The 27,822-nt window shown below is 39.6% G+C and overlaps 1 protein-coding gene across 1 annotated transcript in view; it reads right to left on the bottom strand.

Moving 5' to 3' along the window:
- Positions 1-26,769, bottom strand: part of LOC139717029 (TGF-beta receptor type-1-like) — a 62,160-nt gene extending 35,391 nt beyond the window's left edge. Inside the window, exons 1-2 of the mRNA XM_071628543.1 lie at positions 26,649-26,769; positions 15,786-16,103 (exon numbers count right to left, since the gene is read on the bottom strand). Coding sequence (XP_071484644.1) covers positions 15,786-16,103; positions 26,649-26,709 — 379 coding nt within the window. The 5' untranslated portion in view covers positions 26,710-26,769. The remainder of the gene's footprint in view (positions 1-15,785; positions 16,104-26,648) is intronic.
- Between the last annotated feature and the right edge of the window lie 1,053 nt (positions 26,770-27,822).

Below are 27,822 nucleotides of genomic sequence, written 5' to 3'. Positions count from 1 at the left end.
ACGAGAGACGCGGTTTTCGTCATTACGTAACACAAGTTCAAATGGTTTATTTAGTGATCCATGCACCATTCTTATCACGTTGTGTACACTTAATCGTTTACACATCACAGGACATTTCCCGCCGGGCCACCAAAAAAAGCCGGATGTTTGCCTTATAGTTTTGAAAATGAACAGCGGTAACTATCGGCTCCTTAAGCTGCTAGAATAAATGTTAGATGTTTGCTCTTAATTTTGGAAATGAATAACGGTAATATTCGACTCCGTATAATACAAAAATAAATGTCGGATGTTTGCTTATACTTTTGGAAATGAATAATGGTAAGATTCAGCTCCGTACGGTGCTGAAATCAATGTCAGATATTTGATTTTGCGTTCGGAAATGAATAAGGATAAAATACGGCTCCGGAAGATGCTGAAATAAATGTCGAATGTTTGCTTTGACGGTCAGATATAAATGATAATGATATTCAACTCCGTACGGTGATAAAATAAATGCCGGAAGTTTACTTTTACGTTCGAAAGTAAATAAAAATAATATTCAGCTCCGGAAGATGCTAAAGTAAAATGTCGAATTATCCCTTTGGCGTTCGGAAATGAATAACAATAATAATCAACTTCGTACAACGATGAGAAAAATGTCGGATGTTTGCCTTACTTTCGAAAGTAAATAGCAATAACATTCGGCTTCAGAAGATGCTGAAAGAATGTCACAAGATTGTTTTTACGTTCGGAAATGAATAACAGTTATATTTTGCTCCATGCGATGCTAAATAACTGTCGGATGTTTGCTTTTAAATTTCGAAATGAATAACAGTAACATTTAACTGCGTTTGATGGTGAAGTTAATGTTTGCTTTGACGTTCGGGAATGAATAATAATAGTATTCAACTCCGTCCGATGAAAAATACTAGTAAATGTCTGATGTTTGCTTTTATGTTCGAAAGTAAATAGCAATAACATTCAGCTCCGGAAGATGCTAAAATATAATGTCGAATGATCCCTTTGACGTTCGGAAATGCTAATAACAATGATATTCAGCTCCGTACGATGATGAAATAAATGCCGAATGTTCGTTTTTACGTTCGAAAGTAAATAGTGCTCAATAACATTCGGCTTCGGAAGATGCCAAAATAAAGGTCAGATGATTGCTTGAACGTTCGGAAGTGAATAGCAGTAACATTCTGCTCAATAATTAAGATGCTGAAATAAACATCAGACATTTGCTATTTCACATTTCGAAATGAATAACAATAACATTCAGATGCGTTTGATGGTAAAGTAAATGTCGGATGTCTGCCTTAACGTTTGAATGTGAAAAACAGTACATGTATAACACATTCGGCTCCGTACGATGCTGAAATGTGTCAGATGATTCATTTCACTTTCGGAAGTGGACAGCAGTAACATTCGGCTCCTTACGATCATAAAATAAATGTCGGGTGTTTGCTTTTGAATTTGGAGATGAATAACGGTAATATTCTGCTCCGTACGATGCTAAAATAAGTAACAAATTGTTGCTTTTACATTTGGAAATGATTAACGGTATCAATCGGCTCAGTTAGATGATAAAATAAAGAGCGGATGTTTGCTTTCACGTTCGGAAATGAATAAGGATGATATTCAGGTCCGTAACATGCTAGAATGAATGTATGAATGTCGGTTGCTTGGTTTTACATTTGAAAATGATTAACGGTAACATTCGGCTCCGGAAGGTGTTCAAATACTTGTAAAGCAAATGTTGGATGATTGCTTAAATTTCCATCAAAAATAAATAACGGTAATTTTTGGCTCTTGTATACGATGCTAAAACAAAATTTTTAATGTCGGATGTTTACAATGTCTGCAAATGCTCCCACTTTCTCATTTCAAACCTAGATTTTGACCGTGGCATCAACTTTTAAATCTATAAGCCTATATGTGTATATCAATATTTGCGAAATCTTAGAATTCAGAATAACGGTATAAGATGATTAAATTTTCTATTCATTTATTTTAGACGTGGGTACCTGTATCATTCAGTAATACTTGATATTTATTTTTCTATGTTTAGTAGGACCGATGGTTTTTCTTCTTTTCTTTTTCTTTTTTTTTTTTTTTGGGGGGGGGGGGGCACCAAAAAATAAAAATCAATCATTTTGGTGGCCCGGCCCGATCGGGCCACCAAAATAAAAGTTATAGTGTGGAGCCCTGGTCTTTTGTGGATAAAGTGTCTTGCTGAAGGGCAAATATCGGGCTTCGAGGGGATTGGAACCGCGAACCCGTACCACGGCTAATTGATTCGGAATTTACTTGTATTTGCAGGTCAACTTTAGATAGACCTTTTTTTCTTTTTTGCGATACAGCTTGGGCTTCATGCGCATTTATTTACAACAACAGTAAATCCGAAGACGAGCAGAAAGAATGTCAGCACCAGGAGTAATCGCACCGGGCCGAAAGGGGAAAAGGAAAAGTTGTATATCCTGAATCCACCCCCCACATCGACAAGAAGACAAATGGAAAAAAAAGAAAAAGAAAAATATGAATGGACCCACATGAAGCATAATTCTGGAAAATCTGCGGGATATTCGTTATTTCATTTTGCTGTGTTCAAACTATACACCAGTTTAGCTTTTCGAGTGTGATCTTAATGCGTATGAACGTTCTATACGGACTTTAAGTTTATAATGCGAAAGAGGGTAACTATACAACAATTAACGACATTGATAACGCCAAACATTCGGAAATTTCAGAGTGCAAGAAAAATAAGACGTCCCGGAAGTACGCCAGACATCATAATTGCTTTTTTTTATTCCTTTATAGCTCCACAGCATCACCTAGGAAAATCAATTTGACCAAGAACAAAAGCGCGTCCCTCTTTTCTTCCTGGGCAATTACCCCGGACCCTTCCCCTGGCCCTAATCCTAACCATAACCCAAACTCCTCACCCTAAACCTAACCCTAATCTTTACTCTAACCTTACCATTAACCAGTATTTAGCGGGGGAGGGGGGTTATTGCTCCCTGGGGTTAATTGCCCGGATTAGGTTGCAACACGCAACAAAAACCTCTTCCCTAGCCCTACACCTTCCCGATCTCCGTGTGTTGTCAGGTGAAACGACATGTTCAAATACAAGAATAAAACAACAGTCGGTATTGATTGAAACTCGACACCCATTCATGCCAGCCAGGCCAGGCTGAAATGTAACTTCAAAGCACATTCCGACAGCTGGCTGACAAAACCACATGGCAAAGGAATTTGCGCGCGCGTGTGGATTGCTCAATAAAATTGGAGGGCCTGGGAGCGGGAAAAACAAGGATGATTACTACTAGTCTGTGAGTTATCAAAAGCAGACAGACCTTTCGAACAATTGCAAACGTCATGATACTATTTTGTCTTCCTTTTGGACTGAAAGAAAAAAATCACAAAGACGAGTTGAGTACACGTTGTATCACAATTTTTTACATAGCCATGCAAAAAGATTACTACACTCATGTCATGACAAGAAATGAATATTCCAAGACAAATACAAAGCAGCCTCGGATACTGACGGTGACAAGAGACGCCATGCATTCACGACGCACGTTGGGGAGCAACAGGGAGGTGGGAAGAGACTCTTCCCGCCTCCCTGGGAGCAACATGGAGTTGGCAGGGAGGGGTGATCCTGGAGTTTGTGAGAATTTCCAGATACTCCGTGACAACAGGGAGGTGGAAGAGAGACACTCCACCTCCCTGGTGACAACACGATTGTGACGATCTCAAAGCATGGACCCTACCACGCCCAGCAAATCTGCGTGCTACTTCCTCAAAATTTGAAGGAACTTTGTCTCTGATCTCTTGAGTTGTTTTTGCTGAATATCAGGAGCTTTTCATGCCTGAAGTTCAAATGGATGGTTGCCAAAAATTTCATAATTTATAAATCTCTCAGTAATTTATTTTAGGCTGTTGACGCTGCCGTAAAAACATTAGAAATTTCATATAAACTAGTCAGGATAAAGACAAAAAAATCTCCGCACAAAACAAATGCAAGTATTTTCTATTGTCATTGGTAGTCAAATTTGTGTTTTACAGATAATTAAATTATGATTAAAGCAATAGGTATAGTATTAACTATTGTATTACACGTAGTAACACTTTCATGATAAGTTTGACGTTTTAAACGGCTACATTAACAAAAATCGCAGGAGAGTTTTTTTAAGGAGTTCAACCATTTCTAAACGTGAAGGCATGTTAAATGAAAGGGAAAAAAGAATCAACGTTTGTAATCCTGGGTCTTCGACTTGAGCTATCTTTAATTAAACATTCCTTCTCTGTTCATCTCCAAGACCCCAGACTGTTCATGACCTCCGAGAATGCGCCGGTACGCGCGGTTTCTTCTGGTGATTGGTCTCTCTCTATCTCTCTCTCCACCCCTCCCCATTCCCCAGTCTAGCTGGCACCTTGGCATCGTGGGAACTTTCATGTAAGAGTGCCAAGTTACTAGTTACCACTGACCTGCTGGCAGTGTAATAATGCGAGCAGCAAGTCTAGTGGTAGACATTTTCTTCTGCTGCTGCTACTTTTACTGCGGAAATACTAGTACTCGGCTTTGTTCACCACACACTACCACCAGTTATTTGGCGAGACACACGTTGTGTATTGGAATATAAATGGACTTTTGCACCTTCCTGAATTGAGTAAGTGTCTGACAGCTAGTTGTTGAAATCGTGACATCGCTAACGTTAGACAGCCAGCGTTAGTTTTAGGTTTGCGTATGCGTGATTTCATGGGTTCAATGTTCGAGGAAAATGTTGGCTGTGGGGAAAAAGGTGGCTTCGAAATTTTTGCTTGCCCGATTCCATTGACTGCGCCCATGAGTACAAATTTGACGACCATCGCGAGTCGACGATGATATAGTGCTGTTTAGGCAGCTGTGCATGCTGTACTAGTGTATAACTTTGTATATTGTGCACGAAGAATTTTCCGGCACATGGCAGCAGGACGATATGGTCTCTTTCCACCTCCCTGATTAGTGGTATATCTAACGAACTACATTGTAGTATCTAACGAGCTACATTAGTATCTTTGCGGTGTGCCGGAGCATGCTGCTGCTATCCATCCATGCTCGAACGTCGTCTGCTCAACACAGCGCTGTCTGGATTCGATCAGCGCGCACAATGTGCACACGCATGCAACACGCCCGAAACGTGTAGAAGAAAAATACGCGTATCCCTCGCTCGGACATCGGCACTGAATCGTGACGTTCTGAACGCTACACGTTTCCCTCTGCGGGCGGGCCTGTGCGAGCGAATCGTGTAAAGTTCACTTCCACTCGATTCGCTCACGCGAAACGGGTGAGCGGACCCGAAACGTGTAAACGTGTAATACTTAGTGGTGACTGGTACTGTAGGCCTTGAGCAATAAACTGCTTAACAAACATGAAAATTGTACACAGATTGAACCAATGGACTCATTATGTAGTCATTGGTATGGAAGATAACACATTGTGGTGAGTAGATGAAAGAATGTCACGTTTGATTGTCTCACAATTTTACAGTGAAACAAAATGATTACAACATTTCGATCTGCTAGCCTTTGTCTAGTAGTGTAGACCAAGTGCTTGTTTGAGCATAGTATAATGTATTATAGCGCTTACAAAGGATCAATGTACTTGGAGATATGTATGGCATTGCTTTGCTTTGTTATAGCGCACCTTTGAATACAATGATCCTTCGCAAGCACTATAATATACACTCGCAGTAGATCTCTGTCTACATTGCCAGACAAAGGCTTGCAGATCTTGCGGCCGAAATGTCGTAATCCTTTTGTTTTACCACGTATCGTGAGACCCTCAAGTAACTTGGACCTTCTTTCATATTCAATGTTAGTCATTTCCACGAGTGGATGATTGTCCTCGTGAAGAATTCTAGATGCTCAGTCATCAGACATCCTTTGTTTGTTTGTTTGTTTGTTTGTTTGTTTGTTTGTTTGTTTGTTTGTTTGTGTGGGGGTGGGTTATCATTTTAGCTGACTCAATCTTATGGAACTATGCCTCCTTGATTTTTTTTCCACAGTAGGCCTACATTACAAACATCTACTGACTGTTTAAAAAAAAAAAATCAAATATTACTGTATGCTTTAGGTTTCAAAACATGTTTAAACTTTAAGATGCACTACATTGTTTTTTTTTTTTCTCTGTCTTATTGCATGGTAAGGAGACAATAACAATTTCTTTTTTTTTCTAGATGTGGACCATGAAGTGTGGAGACGAATTTACAACAAAACAGAAAAGGCAGATCATTATGGTGTACTCTTTAGGAATTAACCAGTATTTTGTTGGTTTTTTTTTCAAGAAAACATCATGGATCTGTGCAAAGTAAAATGGAACTCCTACTGTACGTGTTGGGCAGAATCTCTCCATAAAACCAACACAGTGCCAAATAGAATGTTGTTGCATTTTCGCCAAGGGGGGAAAAAAAAAAATGTAATGTACTGTATACATATGACACTGTTCAGAGCATGGAGCATGCCATCAGCAAAGAACGTTGGAGTACTGGAATGTTAAGGGCAAGCGCATTCATCATGTTACATACTTGGCTGACAGATCTGTTCATTTCATTAAAGTGCACGTAGTGCCCAATTACCGACTATATGAATGTGTGCAATGTGGTTAAACCCCTGCGCATTAATAACGTGCACCCATATTCAACCTGCCAGGCATCACATTTCCATTTTGAGTGCATTTCAGCCAAATGTTTCGCACGCATACAGCGAGGAAGGGAGGGGGGGGGGGGGGGGGGGGGGAGCGAGACAGCCCGCATTGCTCACACCCCACACAATGTACTGTATGCACCATAAATACCACACACACACACACACACACACACACACACGCATACGAACACACATTCATTCAGCCTACTTACTGCGTATATCCCAACAGCAATGTTTCCTACGCACACATGTGTACATTCATTGTGCTTGCATCTGGGTAGCTCGCCAAAGGAGACAAGGACGGTTTCATGGAAACCGGGGTGCATCCCCTTTTATACACTGTACTGCCTTGTACACAACTATGACATTTACACTTGGTAATGTGCAATAGATTGAGATACGTGCATCCACACCAAGATTCCTTTCATATCCATGTTTGTATGTGTGTGCATGTGTGTGTGTGTGTGTTTGTCTTCAGACAATAGCTCAATTACTTAAATGGTATAAATGCAATACAATGTAGGATGCATTTGCCTATCAAAATACAAACAGTGCCTGAGAATTTCTTTTCATACAGGTGTACAAAAGGTCACTCCCAACATGAAACAAAAATATATATGCAACAGCCAATTTGACAACAACAACAACAACAATGCAATCTCTGTGCAATAGCTATGATTATGAATGCAAAATTCAAATAATGAAAATATTTATATTCAACAAAGGAAGACCTGTCTGCAGAGAATGATGACCTTCATTCAGGACCTAGTCACTCTTCGCAAAACTCGTATTTTGGTATTCCTCGTATATACATTATATTCTAATAAAACATCTATATATCTCTATTTGGCACCCTATGAGCATGCATGTGTGTGTGCATATACACGTGTATGTTAAAGAGAAAGAGAATGTATGAGTGTCAGTGTGTGTGTGTGTGTGTGTGTGTGTGTGATAGAAAGAGCAAGAGACAGCGTGAGAGAGAGAGAGAGCACAACAGACACACAATATAATATTGTGTTTGGTCGTTGCAACCAGCGGAATAGAACAAAAGGAAGGGTCTTGTGATATAACAAGCACCTAATAGTTCTGATGATAGTTCAGACCAGTTTTACACACAAGGCCTATCATACAAGAATTTCTCTGAAACATGTAGTTCCTCTCATTTTAGCCTTTTTTTTTATGTGTGTGTGTGTGCGTGTGTGTGTGTGTGTGTGTGTGTGTGTGTGTAATATTTTCTAGGTATTTCATTTTGTTCCTGCCATAAATGCTGCCAGCATGTCACTAGTTACGACAGTAAGTTACGTGTATTAAAGAATTTCATACATTTTTGATGTGTTTATTTTGTCTTTTTTTCTCATTTCCTCTTTGATTTCATTTGAGGGATTGAGTGAGGACAACAGTTTTAACTTCACATGAGTGTTCAAATGGAATGAGAACCTTTCAAGGCCACCTGCTACACCCTGTAGGCGCCAAGACACTTAAGGGCTTTTTACACTTGTAAATTTTTGCTTAGCCCCGGACCAACGGTCGGGCTAAGGGGGGGCCTTAGCCCCACCGTTGGTACGGGACTATCCTTAGCCCACTTTCTGTTTACACTCGTTTTTGCCAAAGTGGGCTAGCCCCACCGATAGTACGGTACTATCTGGCCCTGCAAAATAGCAGGGGTTAGCACCGCAATTGCGGTGCTAGCACCGCAATTGCGGTGCCAAGCAAGTGAGTGTAAACAGAACGAAAAAATGATCCTGGGCTAAGCGACTGAGACGAAGTCCGACCCTCACTGACCAATCAGAAACGAGGCAATCAAGTGCTGCCGGTGCGTGCGTGTACGTGTATAGTACACAGCGTAATTATGAATATTCATGTGGTTTGGAAAGTCCGGGGCTAAGAAATACGAGTGTAAAAAGGTCAGTTTTCTCCTTAGCCCCGGACAAGAGATAGTACGGGACTAATTGGCGAGTGTAAAAAGCTGAAAAAATTGGTACGGGACTAACGATAGTCCTGGGTCAGAGAAAGTCCGGGGTTAAGAAACACAAGTGTAAAAAGCCCTTTAGCTTTACTTGCCAAACTGTTTCACCAGAATTCAGTAATTCTTCCTACTTGAAGCCCAACCTAAAAGGGTACAATTGTAGCTGTGCCCACTCAGGCGTAGTAGCATGCCTTCATAGTCTATTCATCATGAAGGCCAAGGTTACACAATAGGAATTAGGGGGGTTAGGTAATCTCCATTCACTGACAATTAGTTTCCAGACATCTTTGTCTATCAGCACACAAAACACTCCAGCGCACATGCCAATCAGTTGGTGAAGCCCAATGAGGGTTTAGGCAACTTGATTGCTACAGGACCTATATCCAGCATTCCTAACATCTACTAGTACTAGGGGCATGAATACTTGCATAAATAATAGACATGAGTTTGTAAAATCATCAGAAATTAAATCTTCTGTGTAAGATATAATAGGTTATGCAACAACAACAACAACAAAAAGTGTGTCAGGATCTGCAAGCAGACAGCACAAACATGCAATGCAAGAGGATAACTGCGGCATAGGACTACAAAAGCAATCTACATGCGTAAAAAGGTATGGCCACTGATGTCTCAATTATTAGGCTTATTCATTTCCTGTCCTCATGTCAGCAATTAGGGCATCAAAGAGACCTGGTGCCTAACACCATCTGAGCCATCACTCTCTCTGCTACATGCTTGCTAGCCTCATCTCCAGACTACCAAAAAAAAAAAAAAATCTTATCCCCTTCCCATTCTCTTTGCCCTCCCTTCCACCTCCCCCACCCCCTCGTCTCTTTTCCACTCCTCCCTTCGCTCCCCTCCCCATTCTCCCTCCTCCATTCTCTCTCCCCTCTCCACTCTTCCATCCTTATCTTTCCCTCCCCCTTCATTCCCTTCTCCACCCCTTCTCCTCTTTTCCATCCCACCCACTCCCCTTCCTCCTCCCCTTCTCCCTTCCTCCTCCCTTCTCCTTCCTCCTCCCTTCTTCCTCCTCTCTTTCCTCTTCCCTTCTCTCCTGCTTCCCCTCCCCTCCCTTTCCTCTACTCTCCTCTATCCTCTCCCCTCTCCCTTCCCTCCCATATCCCTCCTTCTTCCACTCCCCTTTCCCCTCTTACCTCCCTTTGCCCTCCCCCCTCTATTCATTTCCCCTCTCCCCTCCATTCCCCTCCCCTTCCCTTTTCATTATTCTCTACCCTTCCCACTCCGCCCCCATACCCACCCCCTATCTCCAGCTTGGAAGAGAGCATGGCTCCGTAGACAACACATCAACTTCAGACAGACAAGGGTCAAAGTTCAATCTCTGGTTAAGATCAAAGGGCTAACTTCTTATTGTGTATGAGCAGGCTTTCCCTAGCTGCTAAGTGGCAGTGTGAGTAACAACTATTCACAGATCTCATAGTTTAAAGTATACAGTAAACTCCCATGTTCAAAGACATTGGCCCTAATTCACAAAGGTGGTACAATTGAATCCATGGTTTATTAAAACCATGGACAATTTGTATGGAGCGCCAAGTGTCACATGGCCTATTTCGTTTTGAAATCAGTAATTTCGTCAACAAAATGACTGATTTTGTAATGAAATAGGCCATGCGACACTTGCTGTGTGCAATCCACTTGACCAGAGCAGTTCTGAGTCGGTCTTCTGTTTGTTTTTTCTTCCTCTTCTCTCTCTTTTCTTTTTCACTTTACCACCTGATGACAGAATGAATTTTTCCTCGTGTATTGTAAAGGGACTGTACAGTTCTAGTTGAGGTGAGGATTTAGCTTTTAACGTTTTGCAAGATATTCAGAAACCACTCTATGAGATGTCAAAGAGCATGCAATTCTAAGGGGTATCAAAAGTTTATTTGATGAAAATCGGTTTTGAAATGGCTGAGATATCCAAAAACAAGGTGAAACAAAGAGATCCTAATATAAGGCGTAGCCTGTCGCCTTTTATTATTATCACTTTTTGGGATATCTCAGCCATTTCAAAACCAATTTTCATCAAATAAACATTGAATCCTTCTTAAAATTACATGTTCTTTCATATTTCATAAGAGGTTTCTCATTATCCCACTTAGGAATGTTGTAAACCTGAATACCAACCTCAACCAGTACTGTACAGTCTCTTCAATCATAAATTTAAAATTACTCAATGGAACAGTCTGCCTATCTAGATGCTACCATATTTCAAATTCATTACAAGTATAGATTATCCAAAGCAATTGTTGGGAAAATATGACTACTGTAAAAGTGGATATTTTTGCGGTGCTGAAATTTTTGCACTTTTCGTGCAACCAGAAACTAGTGCAAAAATAAAAACACGCAAATATTTTTGCTTGCCATATGTTCCTGTGCGAGATGTCTTGATTCCCCGGAATTAAAAACACGCTAAACTCTTCTTACCTGGCCAAGCGCGAAAGATTTGTCACGCAAAAATATCCACTTTTACAGTAGTATGTTAGAAAGACTGTTTTGCTCAAACATACCTGCCCCCTGGCAGGCCCAAACCCTAGACCTCCTGACCACTAATTAGAGCTCACCCAGTTAGCAAAATCACTAGACCGAAACAGTCCTTTTGTTACTATGATGTACTTGGTCATGAACTCACATGCCAGACATTTAACAAAGGCATTGTGACCCCTGTGCACTTTTGCCTAGAATTTTAATTAACAATGCACATTCAGTCAAAATACATCGATTCAAATGCATTTTTAATCATATAAAAGCCTATATTATTACTACACCATACACTGTATAACATTAGCAGTCAGTGTGTGTGTGTGTGTGTGTGTGTGTGTGTGTGTGTATTTGTTTGTATGCAATGTGTATGCTTTATGGGGGTCCAAGATTGAAAGTATTCAAACACAAACACACACAGTACTCATTTATACAACAAATGTATGCAATGTCCATCATCCTGCTATAAGGGTAAAGTTGAAAATCATGAATCCAGACTATACATGTTGCACGCCACCACCAGGAACAGAAGCTGATGAAAGAGGGTCACATTGCCTACATACTAAACATGCTGGAGATTCAAATTTTTCCTGCTTCCATTCCTGTTTTGCAAATGTAGAGTAGGGAAGATTGTTTTCGGTGATTACCATGCCATGTGTTCCTAGATGCTCTCGTGGCACAAGCCAGAATACTTTCGGTTCATTGATACCAATACAAGACTGTCTCTGTGGCTTCTGATTTCACAACGGGAATCAGCCCACGTATATGTTACAGACATGCTGTAAGACTTTCCATGCGCACGCTTGAATAAAGATATCTCTTTTGATAAACGCATGGATGATGCATACTCGTACTGAACGCTTTCATATTTTTTCAACTCAATAATGGTCTCTATGAATTCAACAGATGCACTACAACAAAAGAGTTGAATTGGGTGTGTGGTTTACAATCATGATCAAAAAAATATATTACACTGAAACCGACTACAACACAATTATATTTACAATAAGAAGTTACACAAGCCAAAGTGTACCCTCACTACAAACGTTGTTGTAGGCACATGCACACGCAAATTAACAAACAGAAACACAAGTCAACAGCAAACATGTATTACACACATGCTCTATAACAAGTAAACGTGCAGGATGTGTATTTGCTCACACTTGAAAATTGCTCCCAATTTCATTGCTATACAACTTCATCTGCAAAATAAATTTTGCCTGGGAACAAGAAAACAGTATGTACACAAATATGAGACACACTGCAAAAGTCTTGATTTTGACCACAAAAAAAAATAATAATTTACTATTATTATTTTAATTAAAAATTATAACATCAATATTTCTATCATTACGACTCCTACTACTTATAATGATAACATACATGCAAAAAATAAATAGAAAAACACACACATTCAAAGTTACATTTAAATGCGACAGACGTTTTAAAGCACAAATGCAGATTCTACCCCCATTCCATGAAGAAATAAACAGGTATAAGATCTAAACCATCAAACATCATTCCCGGTAGGTTAAAGTTGTATGTGGAACATACAAGTCACATAATATATGCACGTGCAAAGCCATTTTGTGACTAAAGTGTGTATTACATACAAATTCGTTTTGTGACTGAAGTGTGTGTACATACAGTGCAATGAAGATTACAAAATATTGTCTTTTTCTGCTGTTTTTGAAATTTGTAATTAGAAATCATTTCCCCCTGTTCCCATCTTGTAATACATAACAGAGGAACCCACACACCAACAGCGCGCATTCAGACACACTTGCTTGATCACACCAAACACATGTATGCATAGGCACTCACGCAAGCATGGATACAACGCCCTATGTGTACCGTACATCCCATGAGGGCACTGTACTTTTTAACGTATGATTAGCTAAAATAAACATTGCACTATAATGAAATATTAATTTGCAATTTCAGCACCAACACATATTTCACTAGTAGGCATGTTTAAACTAGTGTACAATTTGAATGTATGTCTGCAAACTTCTCAGGTGTCAAACTGATATACTATCAAGGTAATATACGTGAATTTGCTGTGATATGATTCCGTAATCCAGTGAAAAGCAGGTTTTCCTCGGAGGATAAAATTGATAAAAGATGCATGGTGTACAGGAAGTTTAGTACCACTAGTGCATACACACGACAGAGGTACAAACCAAAACACCTGTACTTCATGTCATGTGATCATTCACACAATTCACATGGTCATTAATTCAAGTCATGTGATCGTTCACACAATTCACATGGTCATTAATTCAATTTATCTATATCCTTCCATCTGAGTTTCTGACAGACTCTGATATCTTTGTTATGCTGCCTTCAAGCTTGTCTCCAGTCTCCCCAGGGTATACTCCATCTTCCCGCATCACACCCCACAACAGACACATTTCCCCATGGCAACACATAATCAGCTGTGGGTCTTTCAGCCGTTGCTATGGCGACACTGTTGCAATACTTCATCAAGTTCTTCATCGAGTGCGGCCCAGACAATCATTGATCATCAAGGGGTAACAACTTGTCCCTCCTCCCACACTTGGGAGTCCAGACATCACATCAAAACCACTTGATACCATGCTACTATTCATACAATGGGAGAGGAGGAGGGGGACAGAAACAAAAGAGAAATAATATTTTTTGGTCTGCTTTGCAGATAATTCTTGCTGATGGTGGATCTAGGGCAAGTACTTGAAAATTCCTTTCTTTTTTTTTTTCTTTTTTTTCCCCACAGAACTACAATTAGAGGAAATGTAACAGAAACTGAAAGGAACAGATAGCTACAAAATTTCCCCTACGTGTACTTATGCCTACAATGCGTGTTTGGCAGGAGTTGGGTCATTACACTTGGTGCCCGGATCAGAAATATCAATCAGCACAATTTAACAGAAACTACTGAAATGTTCTGATTTGAAGGGTGCAATGTGCAAAGTAGGGCATTACAGGAGCTATGCAGGAAGGGCACATCCGCAAACATTGCTGCAGAACACATACTGTCAGGAAACAATGAAGGCATCAAGCGATAAACAATGAAGTACCCATTTCCTCTTCATCAACCTGCATCCATATTTCTCTATAAAGTTACTGTCGACTTCCATCTGCCACTCTCTGTGCTGCTATACTCCTCACTGGATTTGGGGTGCCCCAAAATACCAATGACTCTGGCCCCCTCCCCCAGCCTTGACCTTCCAATAAGGTATCATGGCGAGGAACGAAAGTTCTCTTCCGACCAATGTCAAGACTATTCCCTTTAAACCTCCCTCCCTCTCAACACAAAAACGAACAATTAAACAAAACAAAACAAACACAGTCACACACATCATTTCTGGCTGTGTAGCTGGAGGGATCTCACCATAGCCGTTGGCCAAATCTCCTCTTCTCAATAATGCATGGAGGTGCTTACGAGGGGGAAAGACAAAATTGCTGGAGGAAACCTCGTGACAAGGCACAGGTGTGAATCGAACTGCACATCACATTACCACATGAGAAATTGCACAACTACAATACCAAAAGTCCTTGCTGCAATTGGGCAACAAAAAGTGCTTGCGTCAATGTCACAGGAGGTCCTCTACCATCGAAGGACCTCGTTTCCAAGGGAGCCGCTTCGCACCAGTAATGACTTACAATCAGTCAGAGCATCAATTTGAATGCTGACATCGTGTACTGTATACGCCATAATCATCCCCAGGTTTTCATTTCTGTGAATTTTTTGCAAGCCGGGTGTTATATCATGAAATTTAACAACACCCATTAAAATATTCAATCTCATCCCAAAATGAATGCGACTCGCTCACGTCCATGTACTGGTATGCCGTACACAGTACATGAACAAGGTGCGTGATAATGAAGTTTAGGAAGCCCAAGTTTTGGCATAGATGTACCTACTGTGGGAATGGATGCAGGCAATTCTAAAGTTCCCCATCCATTGCTGTACTCAAAGTTTGCGAACTCCACCACAAACAAAACTGTCACAACGTCAAAATTCACGACCAGCTAAATATATGGCGTATGCAGTACTAGCAGACAAATTGAGGAGTAATAAGCCTGTGTCTGCATGAGAATCCACACTATGACCCTCAAATGAAGACAATTCTCCCTATCGCATATAACTGTAAAAACGCAAAATGGTGGTGACTTTAATTTCTGTAATAATGTGTTGACAACGCTACGCTGGTGCACAGCGCGACGAGCTACATTTGATCGCACACAAAAAACATGGAGCACTACACATGTATCTCTATCTCCAAACAACTATAGTTTTGTAGATTTTCTCAGCAATCGTTACATGTTGGGAAAAAAAATATCAAGTTTTAGAAGCTCTGAAATACATTTTGCATTCCTGTTGTAAAGTGACACTGTTTTTCATTGTCAGATCAAAAGGGAAACAATGAGATGTGATTATCACATAATCTTCTGCTCGTGCCCACTGCACTGTAAGGCTACATTACCGGAAATGTATGTGAACTTTGAAAGTGAGACCATGCCTGACTTTTTCATGGTGCGCATTGGTGGGTAAGATCACCTCATTTACTTGCTTGCAGTGTACAGCCAGCATACGGACCTGACCACTAGCTACAAAATGTTTTCATTTATATGCGATATTGAGGATTGCCTTACATCGCCACTAGTAACAACCAACGTCACCTACCTGGTGGGGGCGCCTCTGTCACCAGTGGCTCTAGCGAGACGTTCTCCGCCAACTGCGCGTTGCAGTAATCCTTGTCGTGGCAGCATATCGATATGTAGCGCGGACTGGGCGGCGGGCTCTGGCAGGAGAACCGCCGCTCCTTCGCCCCGTGCGGGTTGTTCTCGCACACGAGGAACTTCTTGGGCACGTTCTTCTTCCCGTTCTGGTCCACGCGCGCCAGGCGGAAAACACAGATGGCCTCGTCATTTTCCAGCACGCATGTGTTGTTTGTCATCTGACACTGCTCAGAGTTACAAGCGCACCTTACCCCTGTCCTTCCTGCAGATTGTGGGGGAAAAAATGACATTTTAATTGCAGAAGCTCATTTGCGTGTCTGTGTGCATGTGAGTGTGTTAAACGCAAGCATGTTGCACACTCATGTTTCAAAAAATTTGCACCCAAATCAGTGATGCCAACCTTTAAAATAGCACTACAGTTTTCTGAGGGCTGAAAACGCACCTTGGAAGTATTTGTTTTAAAAAATAAAACAACTTTTTTTACCTTTCCTGCAATAAACGTTGCATACAAACGTTACATACAAACGTGTACATACAAACAAGACAAGCATGTTGCACACTCATGTTTCAAAAAATTTGCACCCAAATCAGTGATGCCAACCTTTCAAACAGCGCTGCAGTTTTCTGAGGGCTGAAAACGCATCAAGTATTTGTTTTAAAAAAATAAAACAACTTTTTTTACCTTTCCTGCAATAAACGTTACATACAAAATGTCTGGTATTTTTCATGACACCTGTCATATTTTTGGCACAATAATAAGAACGGCATGAAAAACAGCATAAAAGTAATGGTGGGCATCTTTTCAAACTGTCTTCTCATGTATTATCACACACAAAACTTTATATCAAAAGCTGCCGAGTAAAACAAGTAGTACTTTAATAGTACATTCTTCTTATTTCCTTTTATAGACAGAGACAAAAATGTGAGGTAAAAAAGAGTAACCCTCCACTGCATGCTCTCTATGTTCCAACAATGGCCATTACTCCTGCCACTTGGCATCCAACAAAAATGCGTCCAAGTGTAGATCCAATTTGCACATTTCAGCCGAGGGTATTGTAAATTTTCTTTTTCGTTTGTCACAATGTGCCTGGTTGACACCACTTGCAGACTATCACTAGTGACCTGGGGTGAACCACGAGGGGGTCTGCATCATTCGCCCATATTTTTCTTGTGTGGGTAGGAAGGCAGAACCAGGGCGGTTCAAGAGCTGGAGTTCCAACTGGCTAGAACTATTCAAACAGCTGTCAGTTTCCTTAAAGGCATAATTTACCATTTGCAGATGAAACAAAAACCCAGCATTAGTGCTTCAAAACAGTTCTGAAATGTGCATAGGAATAGAAACAACCACTGTAAAAATTTGAATCTGTACAATTGATGTTTAGTATTTTTAAATACACAAAATTTGAACAATAGTTATAATATTGTATGTTTCCAGACTAAACCATCTACAGTTATGGTTTATTGAGAAAAATACTGATATCTCCTTATATTTTAGGCTTTATTGCAAAAATGTTACATAGGTAGGATGTTTTGTGATACAATAGACCTGCACGTATGCATCAAATGTGATATCTTGAACATTTTAAATCACTGTTCCCAAAAGGTATACAGGACCTTGAAAATGCACGAAAGAATACCACAGCTGCGTTTGTGCCTTTGATGCTCAATGCCTGAAGTCGCCACCTTTCTGAGCAATCTGAAGTCTCATTTTGAATTCGAATATCAGGCATATTTTTGCTTGTTTATTCATTATCCAAATTCAATGAGATTTTCCCTATAGTATTACTTGATAAAACATACAAAACAGAAGTAATCTTCTCCAGAAGTATCTGGAAAAGTGTACATCACAGTTTATGTTGTGAAAATGTTTGAAATTAGATAAACGCACACGGACCTAAATCACTGCCCTACATGGACAAGAGGGAGGGGTAAGGAAGAGAATTTCATGCAATTTTTATACAAACTGTGGCATTATTTTTTTACCTTGTTGCAATGCACAACAAATTTCAGGTCTCTCGAAAAACAGAAACTAACTTCACATCCTGTTTTGATACCTAATAACATTGATGATTATCATTGGATATTCAAGAGAGGGTCAAATCCTAGAACAGTCATGAGTTCTAGAATTCCAAGGATGCGTGTTGATAAAAGTATGGCGATAACACCACATCAAATTGTGTATAGTGTACTATTTCAATCAACTGCAAGCTTGATAGATTTTCATTTCCATGATATATGACATGGTAGCCCATCTGACGGATTGCACAGCCATTGCTAAATATTAAGCATTAAACAGCTATTCACACCCCCCCCCCCCATTACAGATTCAGTATCTCAACACTGCTACACTGTACATAACATATCATTGTTACATCAACATCATATACATTGTACAATGTATCATACAATGGAGAAGTTGTCCCCCTATGGCATCTTAGTCTCATCTATATTTCCCGCGTGGTACATCACTGTCCATGAATACGTACAAAGTCTTTAAAAATTCCATGACTTTCTCATTTCACATCCAATTACGTGGCAACTTCCACTCTTCTGTGTAATTGATTCTTACACTATTGGTTTAATAGAGTTAACGTACATGGAATGGAGCGCCACTGCACCTTCACACGCCAGTACTTGTATGCCGTGTAATGGCTCATCGCACTCATTCATGTAGTACAGCTCCACCAGCATGAATACGCATCATGCCTTCTACCACAGCAGCATCAATCCAGTGTATCCAAACATCATAGTGAACAGCTTGGTGCATTTGTATACACCTGGCATATGCACTTTATGTATCACGCCCACGTATATACCATATGAATGTTGAACATACAGTGTACTACAGCTATATTACTGTACTGTGTATACAATGTAGTACATGTATATCTGAACATTGCAGCAACCTACACTGTATACTGTAAAACGAGAAATGTTCGCGTGCATTTTAATTTCGCGAATTTCGCGAGCGCCAAGATTCGCGAAATTAAAATGCACGCGAAATTTCTTATCTACACTATATGCATGGAACGCAAGAAGCAATTCGCGAAAATTTCTTGCCACGAAAAAGGCCGTTGGCTCCAATTCGCAAAAATTTCGTGCCGCGAATATATGTTTTACAGTACTGTATACGCTGTTATTTTTGCATACAGATATTTTCGCGAATGACGAGGTCATAATAGACATTTTCGCGAGATGTTGTTCTCGCGAATCGACGCCGACACTTACGTAATGCTCTACTAACACAGCACATGGAGTCATTTTCGCGTGTTGTTAAATTAGCGATCCAACTGTGATTCGCGAAATTCGTGAAAATAACAGCTTATACAGTAGTCCTATACCTTCATGCTAACAATGCACTGACTGTGGGAATGTAATGATACTACACTTGAAAAGCCAATTCTTATGTATTGTACATTGCACATACAGTAGACTGACTTTTAACACTCTTCGCTTTATACTGGAAGCATCAGTGTGTATCTTTGCAATAATGCCATCCCCGGTGCTCTCACCACCATGAAATGACAACCCGCAAAGCTCTCCTGTCATCAGCTGCTCCAATTGGGGAGGGGGGAGTGCAGGGGAGGCAGAGGGGCAGGGACACGGGGAGAGGGGTTAAGAAGGGCTCATACACTAACAGGCCTCAGCCCACTATATCCAAGGGAAATCCAAGGGAGACAACAAACAAATCACAGGACAATCATCAGAAAATTTTTGTTAGGGAGAATTTGCATAAGAAAAGTCACAACAAAATAGTCTGTGAAATTACCTCCCCCCACCCCCCCCCCCCACCTCCTACAGCAATAAAAAAGAGCAAGGTGTGTACATTTTCCAACTGAATTTAATGCAGAATTTTCTATCACAGTGGAGGGGGGAATAAAGGAAAATAAAATGAAATCATGCATACCAAAAATGTAAATCAGTATACAAAGTGATATTTTCCTTTAAGTCCCCCCCCCCACAAAAAATAATAATAATAATAATGAAAATAAATAAATTAATAAACAAATAAAATACCTGGTCTATTGACTACATTACAGCAACACTTTTGTGCTTAGTTGAGTTGTTTTTGTAGTTGTTTTTCTATTAGTAGATGAAAATACATCAAACTACTTGAAAGCATCAAATATTCATAAAATGCAAAGGCACTCTATGTAAGACGATACCCATCTGCAGAAAGCCTTAGTTTCTTTGTGACAGACATTCTAATAGTCCAACTACACTGTAGACTCACTCCTACACAGAGAATAAAAGTAGAATATTTTCAACTAAACTTTAATGCAGGTTTGGATTTTCGTTTGGAATCTTTTCTGATGTAAATCAATCTCCTTTTTTCCCCATCCTGTTACAGGTTTTTTTATGTGTGTGTGTGTGTGTGTGTGTGTGTGTGTGTGTGTAGGGGGGGGGGGGGGGGTAAACCAAAATGACAGAACAGTACAGCATGAATCATTAAATCTCCTATCCAGTTTCATATCTTGCTACAATATTTGTACTTGGGACATACATGTACATGTAAGTTAGTCTAGGATATTATTCTTTCTAGCCTACACAGTATATTTACAATCATAAGTGCAAATATGAAGTAGACTACATGTTTGTATGATCCGATCTCATACCCACATTGTTTTCCATTCATTTCTACACGGCCAGCAGTGCAAACACTATTCAAGTAATCCCACAAATATATCTCCTCTGATATATATATTATAAACAGGATATGAATAGAAAAGGTCAATACAATGTACCATTTGGATTATGTGGTAATGGGGGATATCACGGGTATGTACCATTTGTAAATATTTGTTACGTGTCATTTCATCGCACATTCCTTTGAATATTAAAGAGAAACGATTGATAGATACTGTGGGTTGTTTTTTTTTTTCTTCTTCTTCTTCCTTTTTCTTTGAATTGCTCTTCAATTGCTGCCCACTGCGGTACATTAAAAAAACATGGCAAGCACATACCTGCTGGAATAGAATTACCCATGGGCAAATATGTGCATCAAAGCACATTAACGCACAAATTTTAAGTGAAGACTAAGAAATCTGTTATTCATTCACTGTTTATAAGACAATATTGTGGCAATAATTATGCAATTGCTCACATTGTATTTACAGCACATACAGAAAACATTCAGTATTCTATATCATACTAATCTTCATCTTGAAGTTTTCAAATGAACACAAAAGTATAATACAGGCATGCTTGCAGCAATTTCTAACTGAGATTGGAATTGAGGAAAGGGAAATTGTTACTGCAGGAATACACTTGTATGCAGTGCATGAATATATTTACACTACCATAAAACATGACAGCTGCCTTAATGAGAATATTAGACACACGAATAACGTTAAGACAAGTGAAATGAAAGCACTGGGGTATGGTAACAGCACCTTGACAACGTCACTATCTGTTTGAGGCTGCCATTGTGCTTCTACAAAATAAAGTACATTGTAGATTTAGATGAACTCTGCCATGCAAACACAAGTTGACTTGTACATTGATTCATAATGATATAGGCTACCCTGGGCATCACTTCTGTGGACAAAAAAGTATCTAAATAAGTGTCATGTATTTCATAATTTTTTTTTTTTTTTCCTCAGATTACTTGGATACACCCACACAAAAAAAAAACACATCAAAACCAGGATTCTGCCAGTGACATCTGTCAATCATTGCTAAAGTAAAAGACAGTCTAGTGTAAGGTGCATTCCTGTGTCTTTTGTTAATCATATCAGTACTTTAGCAATGATTGACAGGCGATGTCAAAGCCAGAATCGTGGTTTGGAAATTTGTTGTTTTTTTTTTCTTGTTCTTTTTTCTTCATTTTTGTGGCACATCATATTAATCTGGAGGAAAAATAGGCATTATCACAAAATACAGAGCATGCATTTAGCTATCAATCAAAGTCACATTTGGGATTTAGAGCTCGCAAATGAAGATCAATTCAATCACCACCACCACCACCCCCCCCCCCCCCCCCCCCCACACACACACACACACACTTTCAGGTTTTTAAATTGCTTCTTACATACTCATGTATTTAAGTGGTTTAGTTGTTCAAGCTTTTTACTAGTTTACTAATATTCATGTTGGCATTAAAGTATACAACACCCACATAAAAATAAAAAACCTCCCATTTCAAAAACTGTCCAGCAATTTCTAAAGTAGGATATTGCTTGTATGCTGTCTTGGCATTATGCAATCAATCTGTTAACTTAGTGCTTCATTAGTCCCACTCATAACAATTTGGAAAGAGAAGGATGTACTACGGATAAGAATGCACAATTTGTACTTCAAGCCAAGTTTATTTCTATATTGCAGGAATTTCTTTAATCTCTAGTGTACCAGATGGGAAATCCCCTCGAAAGTGTTGAAAATTACCGTGTACAATATTGCATTTTGCCACAGCTCACGGGGATTATTTGTCAGAGAGACATGTAATTTGATACTATGAACACACTAATTGTACAGAATATTCATCTTTATTCTTACTGTACACTTGTACAGTACATGTACATGGTACTATTGGTAGAAGATTTTTACCACACATTTCTTCCTATGCATTTCAAACAGCACAGAAGAAATCAGTTCCTTATAATTCAAGAAAATCATTTTGTGGTCTTCCACATACAAATTCACAAAGTAAACACTGAATGGAATTGGGATGATCGGATGTGAGTTTACCCTCAACCTTGATTCTGACTTTAACCCAACCCTGACTGCAACTTTAAAGCCATAAAATTAATCTTCAACCATCTGGAATTTACTTGCAATATATTGAAGGGCTCTACAGAAAAACTGGCTGAGACGATAACAAGTTGCTTTGGAGTATTTTGAGATTAAAAGTATAAAATAATTTCGATCATAATCCTCTCAACATCTGTCATTTATTTGAGCTCCAAATGTGCTTCCATATCCATGTAGAGATCTCAAATTCCACAGAACCAAAGTGCACCAAAATCACAGGATATACTTGACAGCTTATTTCCAATTATTCACATGAACTTGAACCAGATCAGATGTAAAACCATTGATTTGTTGCTCTCGGGTCCTGTTTCTATGAAAAAATTTGCTCTCACTCTCAGCCAATCAGATGCAAAGATTTCAATAGCTTATATCAACTATCTTAACTTGCTATTGATAACAAGCTTTATGAAACGTGGTCCAGGTTACTTGATAGATTTGTTGCATAATATTGAACTGCTAACTTCAGTTTCTGATTGTGCAGGCAATGCACACCACGATGGACTGCAAAGAGCGAGCTGTTTTGAGCGACGACACAAAGTCAACATCGATATCGACACTTCCCGATGACCAATTTGGTTCAGATTTACAGGAGAAATTGGAAGTAAGTTTCAGACCCTTTCTGGGATAATGAGTCAAATGTGCGCAAATTTCATACACAAAGGACCCGGTAATCATGTAGAAATACACACCTACCGTTCGCTTCACCGTTTATCAATCAAATTTTGTGCAGCTATTGGAGATGCTAAATTGAACCACTATCACTATCAGAGAGTTTTCATGGAATTAGAAAGCCGAAAAGGGAAGAAAAATGAGAAATCGGAGTTGAAAAGTACATCGGTCGCGAACATAGTCTCCGACATAGTAAGTAGTGCATCGATTTCGCAGAGAAGGATGTCAACGATTATAATCGATTCTGGTAGTCTCTAATTAGCCGCTTACTAACAATATCGAACACGACTTGTGCAATACGTGTAGGGCCTACTATCTTTTTCATATTTTTTTTTTCTCAAGGATCATTGCCACTATCATGATTATCACTATCTAAATTATTGATACAGATTATTCATACGAGGATTTTGACGTCCTTTCTTTAAAAATTGTGGCAAGTACTGATTTTATCATGACATAAGTTGATAATATGATTTGAGTATAAAGTGTTGAAGGGAATAGAATGAGGTTGAAGGAAAAGTGGAAGAAAAAGGTAAGGCTAGAACTTAGGAGGGAGAGAGAGAGAGAAGAAAGAGAGAGAAAAGATGAGAAGGAAGTTGAATTTAAAGGGGATTTGTTTCTAGTAATCTACATATTCTCATGGTCGGACATCCGGGTATTTTGCGTGTCACGGGGTCATGGATAGCGGTGGAGTGAAAACAAACAGTCGCGTGAGCCTGGAGTGGTAACGCTGTACGTGTTTTCTGCCGGGGCGCCCCGCGAGCATAGCGCTAGCGCAAGCTGTACTACTGTAGCTGTGCAGGCGGCAGGATTAGGCCCTAGGCCTACCCTAAATTAGGCCCTACCCTAAGCCTACTACAGTACTAACGTTAGGCCTATAGACCTACCTGAAGTTTCTAAGAGGTACTAAGTAAGCGTAGATATCGGGGTAGGGCCTACTCAAAGAGGTTCTACTGCACATCTGGCCACTTTGTCGGGTCGTTGATCCAGAGTCCTGCCGCGATTTCATACGGGCACAGGTCCAGTCCGACTGCCTTCAACTTGGCAAAATACCGGGACCGATCGATCGACAGGATCCAGATTATTATATTGCTGGCAAGACATGATGCATGTATCTCATGAATGATGGCACAAATGACAAAATGAATAATGAAAAACAGTCCCCATGTCTGCGTAGAGTTGCACATAAATTATACGCGTCGCACATGCACAGCATGCAGTATGCGCATTATGCAGGCTTAGCGCTTGCAAGCTGTTTGTTTTCACTCCAGTCAACCGGAAGTGACGTGTAGCCGACCGCAAGAATAGGCCTAATGATAGTAAGTTAATGAGAATAGCGTCAGAAAAAGTGTACAATCATGTATTATAGTGGGATTCTTATAAAGTGCTCATTCTACCTTAAAACATACTCACGGCACTGTGGAAACAGAATATTGAAATTGACATGGTAATATGTTTTTAATTTATAAGTTTGATTTATAGTATGAATAATTGTTTTTATGATAGTATTTATTTTTCCATTTCATTTTTTAATTATGTGTACAAGAACTGCAACCCCAATATTTGCTTTTGTTTTGTAGTAAAGGTTCATTTTATTGTGCAATATTCATGATGGATAATTTTAATTTTTTTATATATATAGAGTAAGAACCCCAATTTTTGGCCGGCCTCCAATATCCGGACACTTACCACTTATCACAAGGCAGCAAAGTCGACTGTCACAGCACAAGCATATCACATCGTTTCACATACTACCACACTCGTTCACCACGCGAAAATGCCTGAGTCACCTCCAAAAATCCATCTAAAATCCCAAATTTTGCCGTCAAAATCGCGGAATCGCCGCGACCTTTCCAAAGCGCGTGTAAAGAATCGGGGTCGCCGAAAAAGCGCTAAAAATTGAAAAATTATGCCGTTCTGTTGCGAGATTTTTCGCTTATCGCAAGCTTAGAGTGTGATGGTATCCTCAAAAACACAAAAGAAAAACAAAATCTCCATACGTGCCGATGCAGTGAATAAATGTACAGGGCTGAATGCAAGTGCAGAGTCCCCAAAATTCGGACACGATCGGGCGCCGCAACATCCCCAATGCAACCTTGCATCAAGAAGGTATGGCGCGCGCAGATTTTTCAGCGGCCTTGTATGCGTACTGACATTGCACGCATGTCCGGATTTTGGAGACGCTGTCCGAATTTTGGGGAATTGACAAGGTGATAATATTTGGGGATTTTGTGAAATTTTATGATCGGTTTGAGAAAATCAATATGAAGAAAAATTAGTTTGATATATGTAACAAACATTATTATCGATTTCATTTTGTGGAAAATTATTTGAATTGAATAAATATTGCAAAAAAGCTTTTATAAGTGTCCGAAAATTGGGGCTTTTACCCTATATATCTTTCACTGTTTTGTACACATTATCCTCTCATCATTTAGTCAACAAAAAATGTTGACAGATATACAGTCACACGCAAGAAAAAATTAACTAAAACAATAACAACAGACGCATCAAGATCACTTTCTTCCACTTTTGACTATCGAGCCGACGTAACTGTGGTTAAACACCAAACAAGCGCCTGTATCACAGACTACAATGATCGATTATCATCGTTATATATCGCTCTTCCACATAATCGATTATCCATCATGCTACGCTGACGCAGCCGTCGATCGGCGTACATTTGAGTAAAAATTAGGCCAAGCTACTTTTCTTCTGTAATTCACTAATTGGCTATGAAATTTCATCTTGATCTTGACATTTCTGATACTGATAGCCACAAGAAGTTTTCATTGACAAATTACGGAAGGAAATGGTAGGTGTGCATTTCTACAAGTGTACATGATTAATGTCTGTAAATTTACACTGTAACTAGGGCTAGATTCTACAGCACAAGTGGCAACTCAATCACACTCACAGACAGTGCAGCTATGCAGTGTCTGGTTTGCAGATGGGCATGGCATAAGAATTTCTATCAAGACAAAAATCGACTGGGTCTCTACACTTCATCACATTTTCATTCAGTTCTACACAATATGAGATTCTGCTGCCACTAAAAGATAACTGTAAATTAATAATTCTCAACACATGATAATACCCCAAAATGTCATTCTGAAATGGATGAGAATGTCGCAAGCGAGTAGCAGGTCTTGGATGCACATTACGCTACAGCGAAGGGTGTGCTCTCCCCAGCTTCGCTCGGCTGCCCTGCGAGAGAACCTGCAGAGACAGTGCGTGGCGCGGAGCTCGCGTCGAAACCCAAAACAAGACGCCATTTTGCATCTCAGTACACACAGCCATACTTGTATTCGTAACTACGAGCCCCTATCACATTCTAATTCGCTCCAGAGAGCAACATCGAGAGAAAATTCAGCTTGGTCATACTCACCAGATACACTGTGTATTGTTAATAAAGTAACGAATACTAATAATACACATCTAAACGCCATTTTCACGAATTCTTCATGAGTTCTCGCACGCTGTATTCACGGTCTTTCCATTTATTATCGGTCTGTGAACTTTGGCCTACTTTGAATGTCCCCGGCCCCGGAAGTAAATGTAATAGATTGGTGCGTGCGCCATTCGGAGGCCTGCGTGAATACTACATTCTGGCCCACGGCCAAACAGGTCGTTCCTTCTGCTAAGATAGATTATTAAGAAATAAGAAAATCTCCGTCCTTCCCAAGTTGTTGTTTTTTTTTAAAGACATTATACAAAATTAATACAGTTTGCCTTGAGAGTTTGTTTGTTTGTTTTTTTGTTTTTTTTTTATGTACAGTACCAAACTATTATGCCGTACTCTCTAAATTATTTCGACTGAGATGAGGGACAAATCCCAAATGAGATTGAAAATCAGAAACTAATAGACTTAGAGGTCAATCATTTTTTCTCAGTCTAATTTTGATTTTTTCCTCACGACAATCTTATACTCTGTAGATTGATTTCCAATCTAAGGAATTTAGAGAGTATATACTACCACACCCCGAAGCAAATATTGCTTTTGGAATAACTGGCAACGTCGAAAGTTTTAAAAACTCAAATTTAGGCAGAATGTGTATGCCGACCCCTATTTTATTTTTACATATTTGTGATCAAATTTGATTTATCATAAAACATTAAAGGGTAAAATATGAGGTGATGATAGTGTGATGGGGGATCTTACATCCATATGAAGCACTGCGCAATTGTTATTAGTGTCACAATTTGCTTTTTAGGATACGACACTTGCTTTTCACCACTGATCAGAACAATTATCCCCACTTGGGAACAATTGCCCCCGGCTAAATACTGCTTAGTGACAAGGTAACTGGTTTGGAGTTAAGGGGACTTGGGGTAATTCCAGGGGGTCATTAATTGCCCTAGAACCGCGCTTCACATTTTGAATATTTTGCCTTGAAGGTTCCTGATTAACTACATGTACACATGTATGTGCAGATGGGCCTCTTTACATATTTTAAATTTGTTATCAGTGACAAGTTGTCATAGTTGTTATAAGCTACTGAATCCTTGCATCTGATTGGCTCAAAGCAAATTTGTCACAGAAATGTGGCAGTTGTCACTGA

Source organism: Diadema antillarum, unplaced genomic scaffold (assembly GCF_040938485.1).
Source record: "Diadema antillarum isolate AM-2024a unplaced genomic scaffold, OU_Dant_1.0 scf00000071, whole genome shotgun sequence".
In the NCBI taxonomy this organism is placed as follows: Eukaryota; Metazoa; Echinodermata; class Echinoidea; order Diadematoida; family Diadematidae; genus Diadema; species Diadema antillarum.
The sequence above is the reverse complement of the archived record's forward strand: the minus strand, read 5'-3'. Positions and strand labels throughout refer to the sequence as shown.